The 13340-nt window shown below is 44.8% G+C and overlaps 1 protein-coding gene across 4 annotated transcripts in view; it reads right to left on the reverse strand.

The window, feature by feature from the left end:
* Positions 1-13340, reverse strand: part of SLC19A1 (solute carrier family 19 member 1) — a 723538-nt gene that overhangs the window by 348004 nt on the left and 362194 nt on the right. For 3 of the 4 annotated variants that reach the window (XM_044075905.1, XM_044075904.1, XM_044075908.1), the window contains exon 3: positions 2621-3392. In XM_044075905.1, the coding sequence (XP_043931840.1) occupies positions 2621-3392 (772 nt within the window). Of the gene's footprint in view, positions 1-2620; positions 3393-10035; positions 10137-13340 lie in introns of those variants that run through there. The other variant, XM_044075907.1, reaches the window with a different exon arrangement.

The following is a 13340-nucleotide window of genomic DNA, read 5'->3' on the forward strand; positions in this document are numbered from 1 at the left end:
CAAAAGTGCGAATTTTAAACTGTGAAAGTCTCCGTAGTTTGAAAATCAGCAAATCGAACAGCAGATTCACTGATTTTCGAATTACAATGTCAAAGACACATCGTAATGCAGGGGGGGCAAGCCCCCCTGCACCCCCCACCTCCCTACTTTAATATACTAACTCAGAGATCGCATTACAGCGGGGCAAGGGTTCATTTCCCGATCCCCGCTATAGTGCACTCTGCACCCACAATGTAGAATCTGCAATGAGCGAATGCCAATGTACAATCGCTCGTTGCACATTCAGACAATTTTTCCTCAAGGTATTGCCAATTTGGAAACCTCCTTTCACACATAGTGGATTCGCCCAAGTGCATAACGCACTTAAGAAGGTAAACTGTCCAAGGGGGGGTAGCAAAAGCCAGGTTTTCTTCAGAATTTGACTCCACAAATAAAGTCAGGGAGGGTCCTTCATCAAAAACAGACTCCTACTCGTCAGAATCTTCAGCAGATTCAAAACAGTCAGAAAGGACTTCTGCTACAGTAGTGGGTTGTCTGGATCCAACCAGAGAAATTAAGTCTTCTGCTAACCTAACTAAATCCTGCTGATAACCCTGCGTGTGGGAGCCAGTAGACCTAGGCATAGACCCTGAGGAAGTTCCCTTCTCTGGGATAGCTCTGGTTTTGGGCCTAGGTGTGTCCGCAACTCTGACACCAGACTCTCGAGAAGAGTGTGCAACTAGTGTAGGCTGATGCTGCAAAGGTATGTCACCGGTTAAACCACACTTATAGGAAGCTGAGGCCTACTGAATGCCCCCGGACCCAACTAACGAACCAAGTCCTAAGGACTGTACGGAAACTGAGGGACCCAATGGCATATCAGACTCCAAATGGGTCTCAATAGAGGCCTGCATCACCACCTCAGTCGCAGAAGGGTGCTGCGAAAGCGCCTTGCCTTCTTCGGTGATCAAATGCCTTGGAGGACTAGCTGACGGAGAGTGATTGTCATCTGAGGCCCTAAGCGTGGGTCATTTTTCTTTATCCCTTTTGCGTTTGGGGAGTTCAACCTCAGAATGACTGGCAGATGCCATCGGACGCTGAGAACTGGATGCAAGACTAAGGTGCCCAGCTAAGATCTCGGCCCTACGCCTAATAGTCCTAGGGTCAAAACAAGCACAGAAGTGGCAGTTAGGTACATTGTGATCTGGGCCTAAACAGGTGACACAAAAACAAAGAAAGTCTCAGAATGGAATCTGCTTATCGCAATGGATACAGTTATTAACCTTATCTGACATGAGTCAAACAAAGGAAAAAAAAAAAAAGAGTTTCCCCAACGGGCTTCTCTCTGGTGTGGACCGACTGATGCATTGAAACACCGCTTCGGGCTCTGAGCAAGAAAAGACGGAAATCATGATGTCAGCTGGCTCCCTAAATACTTGAGCATACTGATGTCTGTCATTGCGTCTGCCAGCCCTTGGAGGAGAGAGATTTTTTTCTCTGGGAGTTGGGTTGAACAAGGGCTTTGATGGCAGGAAATCCCACAAGTCAGGACTGCAGCAGTGAAACGTGAAGAACATCAATATAGCCAGGAAAAAAGCTATCCTTTCCTGGATCAAGCTACTTGTAATGCAGGAAGGAAAATTTCCACAGTTGTAGTATTTCCCAACCAAAGCACAGCAATAACAACGGTTAAGACATACACTAAACATTTCAAATGGTTAAGTTCATAGTAAGGATAATGACTTACAAAAAGCAAGGGACAGCAAGCTTATGTAGCACTACATTTGTGGAAAAATAGTAACAAGAACATACAGCTGAAATTAAAAGATTGAAGACGAAATGGTGAAGGCTAAAAAAGAACACACTCTGGTAATGAATTCTACCAAAAACATATACACATCAGTTACATGTGTAGCTGAAGCAGCTATCGATAAAATTAAAACAGAAATCAAAAGAGCTCTCCCTCTTACAAAGAAGCATAGTAAACAATTATGAATAGTGTTTGAAATACATATTTAAAAATAAGGGTCAGCGGCCTAAACTGGCAAAGGTATGAGTACAAAGAAAAAGCACATGAATACTAGAATAATGGCTTTCAAACAGGCTGTGGAAGAAAGGGATGAGGCTAATTCCTTTCAGAACTAAAACAGAAGTAATCCTCAACAATAAAGCCTTGAAATTAAAATAAAACTACCTCAGGAAAACTTGTGACCATCCAAGATGCCAGAATAAACTTTCATGGGAGTAAAGAAATGAACAGACATGCAAGATGTGCAGCATTATGAGTTAAGAGATACCGTCAGCAACCTGATAAACTTTTAGGTGTCAAGGACTTCTGCTGCCTAGCTAGACCTGGTCATGAATACTCCTTAATGTCGTTTACTGGAAGTCAAAACCTACAAAGTAATACTTAGTATGAAATAATTTATGTTAAGAACAGTACTAATGTTATCATTACATCAAGCATCACTGTTAAAATGCAAACCATTACATAGTTTTAGATTTATCCACTCTAGCATTCCAAAATGAAACATAAGCAACACAAAAGACTAAGGATCTGTTTCACAAATTTCTTCTAACAAGAAATGATGAGGCTACATGCGTGGGTTCCAGAACTCAAAGAACTACAGATGGTACTTACCTAGCAATGTAGAACCAGCGTCTACTCCTCCATTGTAAACATGCTGACTCTGCCCTGCAGGGTACACTTCATGCCACAAAATCTGAACAAAGTACAGAATCAAGTAGTATCCAGCAGAATTAAAAATCCACCACAGGGACCACAGCCGCAGCTGTGGCAACTTCACAAAGTTTACCAATTGTTTTAACATTTGGACAAAAGCAGAATTCCTCCATCCACCACTTTTTAAATTATATGCAGGTATATCCCTCATCTTGTCATCATCTAAGTTCATCTTTTTCAGCTCCGAAGATAAGCCACCATTGCATTCTGGAGAAATGCGGTTAAAAAAGAGGCTACGCTTAGGTCTTCGCAGGAATAATGCTAGTATTAGTCCAAAACTAACAAATCCCAAAGAGATATAGTTCAGAGTCAGGAAAGGCACACCTCCTATACTGACGCACAGCTGCCCAAGGATACAGCTAGTAAAGACTCCCATCAGTACTGAGCTACGTGAATAGCTGGCAACCCGCTGATATCGAGCTGGACTGACCAATGAAAAAATGTAGGAAGAATATGCCACACGGGCTGCCATCGTGACTCCATAGAAAAACTCCATGAACTGCATAGAAATAATATTAGTACCGAAGATGAGAAGAAGCCAGATGATAACATGACTGATGCTCTGTACGATGAGAATTGGCTTATAGCGAAGAAAGTCCGTCAGCAGGAATACTGGCACAAGCACTGCCATGTACGAATATGAAAGGATAGGGGTGATCTCATTGGTTACCTAAATAAAATAAAAGGCAAGGAAATAAACAACATTAAGATATGTATACACTGCAAATATGAAGCTGTAGAAAAAAGAAGTTATGTCTTACCATAACGTTCCATCTGTGTTGCAGATCTTTATTCATTCATTACTGTTAGGACTTCGGCCGTTTCCAAGCTCGCTCCAGCCAAAAACTCTCAGCTAAGACCTACCCATAATGCCCCTCTCATAGTTACTCCAGATCGAGTTTGCCCGCCCCTATATAATAGAGATAGTAAGAGAAAAACAGAAGGAAGCTCTGTCTGAGCAAATACCCTAACCAGGAGTTCCTAAAGTCCTCCAGGAGTCCAGGCAGGGGGAAAGAGGGGGGGAATTAATGAATGAATAAAGATCTACAACACAGATGGAACATTATGGTAAGACATAACTTCTTTATCTGATGTTGTAAATCTTTATTCATTCCTTACTGTTAGGACCAAGTCCCCAGCTACTTGGGTCCTGGTGGCCCTAAGGAAGGACATTCCTGAGCACCATAGAACCAAAAGATGCTCGTCCCCTGGAGGCCAAGTCCAATTTGTAATGAGAGATAAAGGTATGAGGTCTTGGCCAAGTGGCTGCTGCGCAGATATCATCCATAGAGGCTCTGGAATGAAAAACTACAGAAGTAGCCATTGATCTAGTAGAATGAGCCTTTATTCTGGAAGGTAAGGATAACTTATTCTGTTGGTAGATAAAGGTAATGAAGTTTCTAAGCCAGGAGGATAAAGTCACTTTGGAGACAGGTTTACCCAATCTGGGTCCTGCAAAGGCCACAAACAATTGATCTGTTTTCCTGAAAGATTTAGTCCTGTCCAAATAACAATGAAGCTGCACATGCACATCAAGGGTGTGCAAAAGGTACTCCCCTCTGTTAGAATGTTGAGGGAAGAAAACCAGCAGGTCAATATATTGGTTAATGGAAAATCCAGAAATGACCTTGGGCAAGAAAGAAGGGTCAGTACGAAGGGACACCCTATCCCTGTGGAAGTTCAAATAAGGTCTCTTGACACTCAAGGACTGCAGCTCAGATATTCTTCTCACTGAGGTAAGTGCTACTAGAAGTAGAGTCTTCCATAACAAAATCTGTATATCACATGAATCAAAAGGCTCAAAAGGAGGGCCTGTGAGAGACTGAAGTACCAAGGTCAGGTCCCAGGGTTCTATGAGGGGGCTTGACAGGAGGTTTAACGTGTAATACTCCTTTCAAAAAGGTCTTGCACAGGTGGTGTGACATAACCAAAGAATTATCAAATCCATTAAGAAAATTGGCGCTACCTGCTAAATGTACAGTGACTGTCGATGCTGAGGCTCCTGCATGCAAAAGAGTCGTCAGGTATTGCAAGATCTTTTGAATAGGCATAAAGAAAGGATCTAATTTCTTATCTTTGGCCCAAATACAGAACCTAGTCCATTTACTAGAATAAACTTTCCTGGTGGAAGGTTTGTGTGAAACCAGAAGAATTTCACGAACAGGAGATGAGATGTCAGGCAGCCTGGCAGTCACTGGAAGTGGAGAAACCAAGCTGTGAGCTTGAGGCTGTGGAGAATGAGATGAATCAGTCCCTGATAATGACATAACAGACCTTAGGAATGATCCAGGATCCACGGGCTGTGAATCAAATGAGGCCATAGGAATGGGAACCAGACATGACGGGGCCAATAAGGGGCAATGAGGATCATTTTGCTTCTCAACCTTTGAGCTTTCTGGAGGAATTTTGGGATGAGAGGAAACGCATACAAAAGATCCGTGGGCCAATCGTGCATTAGAGCGTCCCTCGGGGGTTCCCCCTCAGGGGGGGATCAGGGCAAAGTAGCTTCTGCATTTGTTGTTTAAGGGGAAAGCAAACAGATTGCAGCAAGGCTTGCCCCAGCGGCGGAAAATCCGATCTGCTATTATAGGAATGAGGGACAACTCGTGAGGCATCAGGATGTTCCTGCTCAGATTGTCCGCAATAAGGTTGGAACTCCTAGGAATGTGCTTTGCTATAAGAAAGCGGTTGGAAGCTATCACCCAGTGCCAAATCCTCATGACTTCCCGACACAGGGGGTAAGACCTGGTTCCACCCTGCTTGTTGATATACCAGACGACTGACATGCCGTCTAACTGAATTGCAAAAGTCCCAGAAGGTAGGGATGTATAGAACGCTTGCAATGCTAACAGAACTGCCCCCAGTTCCAGGACATTTATGTGCAAGTTGGCGTCAATGGAGGACCAGGTGCCTTGGACCTTCTTTCCCTGGAACTACCCCCCCACACTCTAACAGGGAAGCGTCCGTGGTCACCGTGGCCATGGGCTGGGGGAGACAGAACGGTCGACACCAAAGATTTGATTGTGACTTCATCCACCATAGCATTTCTTCCTTGCAAAGGTTTGTAAGACGTATGATGTGGTTGAGTGGGTGAGTTAAGCTCAACCATTGTGCAGAAAGGAGCCACTGTAGTATTCTCATGTGCAACCTCGCCAGTGGTACTAGAGTAATGGCAGCTGCCATGGAGCTTAAAAGTTGCAGTACAAGGAGTGCTGGTACATAGGTCTGTGGAAGGAGGGCTTGGATTTGGTGTCTTATTTTCGAAAGCCTGTGAGGAGGGAGGGAAGCTTGACAGTGTCAAAGACTGCTCCAATGAATTCCAGTGTTTTTGTTGGGGACATTTCAGATTTGTCCTTGTTGATTGTAATCCACAAGCGTAGAGTGAGGCCTTGAGTGTAAGAGAGGCTGCAGATTAGAAGATTCCTGGTCGAGGTGGTAAGGAGCCAAGCATCTAGATACGGAAACACCTGGAATCCTTTAGTCGAAGATGAGCTACCACAACTGCCATACATTTGGTGAACACTCCGGGGGGGGGGGGATGGGCTGTCGAGAGACCGAATGGCAGTGCCCTGAACTGGTAGTGAATAGCTCCCAGACGGAAGCAGAGAAACCTCCAGGAGCAGTGATCCATCTATATGTGGTAATACGCGTCCTGGAGATCTATAGAGCACATCCAACTGTCCCTCCCTAGGAAGGAGAGAATGGACTGTACCATGACCATCCGGAATTTTTGAGGTTTGATAAATTTGTTCTATAGGCTGAGATCCAGGATCGGTCTCCAGTCCCCTCTCTTTTTTGGCACTAAAAAGAACCTCGAGTAAAAGCCGAATCCTCTCTGGTCTGGTGGGACTGGTTGGATGACTCTTTTTCTTAGCAGCTTTTCTATTTCTAATGCTGCTATTTCCCTCTGATTGGGTGGTACACTGGGGATTCGTTTGATGGGTCTGGGTGTTAAATCGAATGGTATCCGGTAGCCTCTGGATATTATTCTCTGCACCCAAACATCGGGAGTAATAAGTTGCCAGGCTGGTAGATGCGGAGAAAAACGACCCCCGACTGCTTCCAGAGGAAAGAAATCGGGCCGCTGCTCAGGAGCGCTGGTAGGGTCGGCCGGAGAAGGAATCTCTAGCGCCCTGGTTACGCGGACTCCCTCTACCCCGAAAGGGGTGTCTTCCAGATGATCTGCCCCCTCTGCCCCAGGGGGATTGCTCACCATGAGTGTCACAAAAAGATACTTGGGATTTTCTGAACCGCATTTTTCCTCCTTTCTCGTTCCTGGAGTAGAACATCTGGGGGGTGGAAAAGCGTATGCCCACAGTAGACAAGGTCTTTCCGTCTTTCTCACTTCGTGCTAGTGTGTCTCGTACTTTGGGACCAAAAAGTGCAGATTCGTCAACAGGCGCGTTGACAAAGGAAGATTTAAAGAAGTCTGCGAAATCACACAACCGCATCCAAGCATTACGTCTCATGACAATGCCTGACGCGGCAGCTCGAGCTGCCCCCTGGATGGTGTGAGATATCAAATGCATCGAGGAGTTTGAGATAGATTCAAGGGTAGCTAGCTGCAAGGTGACAGTGTCACACACCTCATCAGGCACTACCCCACAAAAGAGGAAGACATTTCAGAGATTAGGTCTCTTTGGAGGCGAGTGAAGTGTACCAGATAGTTCAGCGACCGAATGGCAAAGGTCGCTGAAGCATAGGTCTGCTTCTCTAGTCTGTCCATGGCCCAAGACTCCCTGTTCAGGGGGATGGACAGTGGAACTATCTTTTGCCAGTTCCCTCTTGGTGGCTGCTGCCACAACCATGGAATCAACTGTCAACTGCTTGAACCAATGGGGCTGGTCTTCAGGTGTAGACAGAATTGCGTCCGGCCTCTTGGGGGCAAGTTCTACGTTGTCTGGGGCCTTCCAGGCATGATCAGCTTAACAAACTTATCTGCAGATGGGGTCACCCAGGAAGTAGATGGCCGGGCATGGAAGGCCTGCAAGAACACCAGTTCCTCAGAAGAAGGTTTAGAGGACTTCCAGTCTCCTTGCTGCTTGAGGATTTCGAGAATGTCTCTGAATGAGATGTCGTCTAGGGGAGACCGTGGGGACCCTTCTCCCTCTTCAAAATCGGTGTATTCAGTGATAGATTCCTCAAGGGAATCAAGGTGCTTCTTGCACCGTTTCTTCCGGGGTGCCCCCCCCCCCAGTGGGATCTTCTGAGGAGGACTCTGGAGAAAGGGTTCCCTTCAAAGGGAGGTCTTGTGGCTCCCGTGCCCAGGATCCTGAAGTAGGGGGTTGGGACAGCTGCATGCTGGGGGGTGGGGGGTTCTGATGCCGATGTCATTGATGGTGACTATGAGCCTGCAGAGGCAAGAACCTTCTCCATCACCTGGAAAGCAGGCCCGCCCGAGGAGGGATGGGAGCCTGGAACCAAGAAAGACAACCTCGGAACTGGGGTCACACCCCACCCTGCGGAGCCCACCTCCAGGTAAGGAGCTCTGAGAGGACTGGAAGCCATCGGAGCCATGGACATAGACGGTGCCAGTGAAAAAATAGGGGCCGGGCTAGGTACCAAGGTGACAACAGTCCAAACACTGCTCCGAGAGTGCACCAGCTCCAAAGGAGCTGATGCAGCATGGGTGGTTGATGCCGAAAGGGAAAAATCAGTGGTCGGAGCCGAGACAGTATGGTGGACATCGGTTCCGAGATCTCCGGGGCCTGGGCAGAGGCCGGAGGAGGATAAACAGGAGAATATGCTGTGAAGGATTCCAAGCCAAAGGGGATGGAAGGTCTAGCTGGAGTGGGCAATCCCCTAGCTGCCAGAAGCTGGTCCACAACCCGCACTACATCTAGTTCAGAAAGGCTACTGGTGGACTAAAAAACAAGAAAGTTTGAAGAGAAACTACACCAAAAATCATAAATTTCCACTTATCTTTGAGAGAAATGGCTAGGCGTGTTTGACGAGGAGCACGGCAAACGAGATCTGCAGTAACTATGAGAGGGGCATTATGGGTAGGTCTTAGCTGAGAGTTTTTGGCTGGCTCGAGCTTGGAAACGGCCGTGTCGGTTCCGAGGATGGAACCAAAGTCCTAACAGTAAGGAATGAATAAAGATTTACATCAGATATAATGATTATGTTCAAAATGTCAATAAGCAATGAAAAGCTGTAAATACAGTTCTAAAACTAACTGAAGTTAGTGATGTTTTCTAGAATGCATTGTTTTAAACAGTTTATAATATTTCTAAAATTAATTTCTTCAAGATAATTATCAGAATACAATGTTTGATCTGTACTGATGTCTTCTGCAGAGGCTATGTAAGAAATAGTTAATATATTCTTAACGTATCAGCTGTCTTATGAGGGAGCCCTCAAAGTTTCAGATAGCCTTCTATGCTACCTTCAATGTTTCTATTTTATCCATATCTCCTACACTCCAGAGTGTGCATATTTCCTTGATGGTGGATTGGTATCACATGCTGGACTTCAAATGCCTGCTTAAAGTTTGTGCCTCTAATTTCAGCCAACACACTGTGCAAGCCCAATCTCTAGGGCAAGAGAAACCAGCAGATTAAAATCTATACACACACAGTTGATAAGTTGAAAATGAACTCCAAAAGAAGCTGCTGTCTGCAGGGGCCATCCAGACACAGGTGGATGGCAGGAGGTAATTAGCATCCATCAATGAGGATTTCATCACAGATAACTGATACTGCAAGGAATAAGCATCTGTTACATCTGATATTGGGAATCCTCCCCGGTGTATATAAGACTGGAAATAATTCCAAGCAGTATAAAAAAACCCAGTCAGAATGTTTGGGATGGTGATGGACTCAAAGGTAAGAACTAATGGACCCAAAGGCAAGAACTAATCCATGTAATACTGACATGCCAAACAAAGGATGTCCCACTTCTACAGTCACATCCATGTATCACTGCTTATGCAATGTATGACCAAGTGAAACTAACCACTGCAAAATCTAGGTCATGGTAATATTTTTGAAGTAAGCACTGAAAAAAGTCCTGTCCTTCTTGGAGTGATCTCTGACAACAGCATTTCCAAACAGGCAGTAAGCTGCCTGTTGGAAAAAGACAATAGAATTACCAATCCTCTTGGAAAGGGCTAACTTAGCAACTGCCATCACTTCCCTCCTTGAATCCAAGATGACAAGTAGCTGACTTGTCTTTCAGAATTCCTGCACATACTTCAGGAAAAACATGAGCTGACAACATGTATTCAGACAGTGAAAAATTCTCTCATCTAGTATCATAAACATAAGAAAAACAATGACATAAATGGACTCACGTAAAGACAAGTCTGTTACCTCTGCCAGCAGGAAATGTGGCTTGGTCTCATGGGACATGGGATCCTTCTGAAAGATCAAATACAGCTCCCTACAAATGAAGGGCTGAAGCTCCAAGCCCATGTGGACAAAGGTGAAGGCCACCTAGAAGACATCTTTGATGAACTTCATAGCAGCAAAACCTGCAGACTCAAATAGAAGACATGCAAACATATAAATTACAAAATTCAAGTCCCAAAGGAGATAAGGATTCTTCAAAGAAGGACAATGATGCAAACCCCTTAAGGGATGTCCTTGAACAGCTGATATTGAATTGCAGTCTTGCCCTCAAAAGTTCATAACAGGCTGAAATGCCTGAAGTGTGTATTCTGGCAAAAGAATAACCAGGATGATATATGTACAAGTACTGATGTAGATCACAACAGCCTGCATGATACTAACCATTTGGAATGACAATGGACACCTTGCTGACCAAATAGAATTTTTTTTCTACTTAGACTAAGTCTGACAAGAAGAATTCCTAGTGGTCTCAGTCATTTTCATGCCCAGAGATTGAAACAGCTGTCCCCTCAACACAGTGTGTGTGTGTGTGTGTGTGTGTGTGTGTGTGTGTGTGTGTGTGTGTGTGTGTGTGTGTGTGTGTGTGTGTGTGTGTGTGTGTGTTTCTTGGCTTGTACCAAGGCAGATTCTTGTATTGACAGGGATCAAAAAATATGAATCAAACTATCCCCTTCTTATTCATAAATTGGCAATTGGGATGAACTTTGGACTTTCCTCTCTGAATTTTAGAATACTACAAAGAACCAAAGAAAACAGCACAAAGGCACATGGGAAGGAGACGACATCCACAGTCAACCCACCTTTGCTCTTCTGTACTGAGAACAGCACGGGAAGGACCACTGTCTTCTATGTAATGAACAGGTCAATCTCACAGAAGATTCTGATTAAGCAAGACACCTACGTATGCAGCAACAGGAAAGGAATGGATGAGTGGCAGAGTGAGTTTATAAGCATTTTCAACTCCCCCATAACGTGAACAGGTTGAAGGCTGATGCCTTTGCCTATGGCTCACTGCTAGACTCATAGTGCTTCTCAGCACAAGGAGGATTAATGTGTATCAGGAAAGGGTCTAATCTCACTTTTCGTCATCTACCCATAGCATCACCTATCTTATTGGGCTCCCAACCCTGTCACTGAAACATATGCATTAAGACCCAAGAAGGCTTTGGCTGCAGGAAAGGAAATCATTAACAGTATGTATGACTGTCCACCTCTCAGGACCCATTGGTGATGGTCTGACATGGGAAGAAGTTATGTTGACATATGGCGATCTTTGTAGCTACTGGCACCTCATCGTCCACTGGAGTGTTTACATCCTAAGACATGAAATGAGCATAATGAAAACCAACACCGCCATTAAGGCCAAGAACTGCAGGGCACAGTAAGCCTGGTCACTGAAACCTCTGAAGCAGCTTCATACAGCCTTGGAAAGAAATAACGTCCATTACCCTATCTGTAGGCAGGAATGACCAGGACTGAAAAGTGTCCATCTCTGCTTAGAAGCTCCATTCTCTAAGACTGGGCTGTGGAAGACTCCTCCCACTTTCTGGAAACTCAAACAGCCTGCAACCACAGAACACCCAACCAAGAGATGTGGACGCAAATAGGGTATCCCTCAATGGGTCACCAGGAGTCAATTTTTTAAGGAAAGGGAAAAAGAGGAGGTCCTTCTTCTGTAAGTTTCCCCTAGAATGGGCAGAAAGAAGCCCACATCCTCTCTGGTACCAGAAATAATTGAGAGCAGAGTCCCTGTGTAGCACTTAATTACTAAACCTTTTAACTGTAAAGAACAATGCACTGGACCAAAAATTGTGAAAAACAGTGCTTATATAACAACCCTCATGAAAACAGTCACTACTCAAGGGGCTGATATGTGTTTGTGTATATTTTATTGCCATACAAAGTACAGTTGTGTACACCTACCATAAATGTAGATGTTCGAGTGTCTTCACTGTTGCAGTCATGACTGTAGGATTCTCCTCTGCCGGCAGGCAGTCCTCGGTCGGCCAGAATCCCAAAGTCTGGGTCCGGCGTCGGCTGTTCAACCATGCTACCTGACGTCAGAGCGCCAGGAGTACAAAGCTGACAGCCGACGCCATCTTCTCCAGTTTTTCTTGCCCCAGATGTCAGGAGTCCCAAAATGAGAAAGGTCCCATATCCTTTGCAAATACACCTCAGAAGAATGGTGAAAAAAGAAACCACACAAAAGTAAAAATGAGAGGGGACAGGAGGGAGGGAAACCCAGACTTCAACAGTGAAGACACTCGAACCTCTACATTTATGGTAGGTGTACGCAACTGTACTATGTTCATCGTGTTTCACTGTTGCAGTCATGACTGTAGGGTAGAATCCCAAAGCTGAAAGAAAGGGAGGTGGTCATAAAGAGGAAAGGGCGGCTAAAAGGCCCTGCAAGACTGCAGAGGCAAAGCCTGCCCTAGACTTAGAGTAGAGAGGTAGATTGTAGTGCTTAGAAAAAGTATGCACTGAACTCCAAGTTGCAACATCCAAAATGTCTTTGGTAGGAACTCCCCTGTGAAAAGCCGCAGAAGTGGCAGCAGCTCTGGTGGAATGAGTCCGTATACTCCCTGGGATTTGCTTTCCATGGTGAGAATAACAAAATCTGATTCCATGAGCAATCCATTTAGAAATGGTCTGTTTTGAAATGGCTTTACCTTGGGAACTTGAAGCATAAGAAACAAACAATTATTCTGATTTTCTGATGTCCTTGGTTCTGTCCAGGTAAAAATGTAGTTGTCTGTGTACATCCAAGGAATGTAAGATCCTTTCCCCTTTATTTTGAGGAGTGGGGAAAAAGGTTGGCAAGTGGATAGTCTGATTTAAAGGCACTTTGGAAACCACCTTAGGCATGAAGGTAGGATTAGTCCTCAAAGACACTCTGTCTTGATGAAAAATAATATAAGGTTCCACAGCCATAAGAGCTTGTAACTCTGAAACTCTCCTGGCAGAGGTTAGGGCTAACAGAATAGCTGTCTTCCAAGATAAAAACTTGATGTCAGAAGAGGCGGCAGGCTCAAAAGGAGGCAAGGTTAGTTTTTCCAAAACATAGTTGAGGTCCCAAGCAGGAATGGGAGGAGATCTAGGCGGTCTTAAGTTCCTAGCTCCTCTGAGAAACTGTCTCATGAGCTGGTGGGAAAAGATTGGAGGGTCTGTATTATAATGAGCAGAAATAGCAGAGGCATGTATCTTAATGGAAGAGAAAGAGGCCCTTATGTAAGAGATCTGTCAAGTAAAGTAAAATTAAAGGA

This window comes from Protopterus annectens, chromosome 6.part1, assembly GCF_019279795.1.
Source record: "Protopterus annectens isolate FY-2018-M chromosome 6.part1, PAN1.0, whole genome shotgun sequence".
In the NCBI taxonomy this organism is placed as follows: domain Eukaryota; kingdom Metazoa; phylum Chordata; order Ceratodontiformes; family Protopteridae; genus Protopterus; species Protopterus annectens.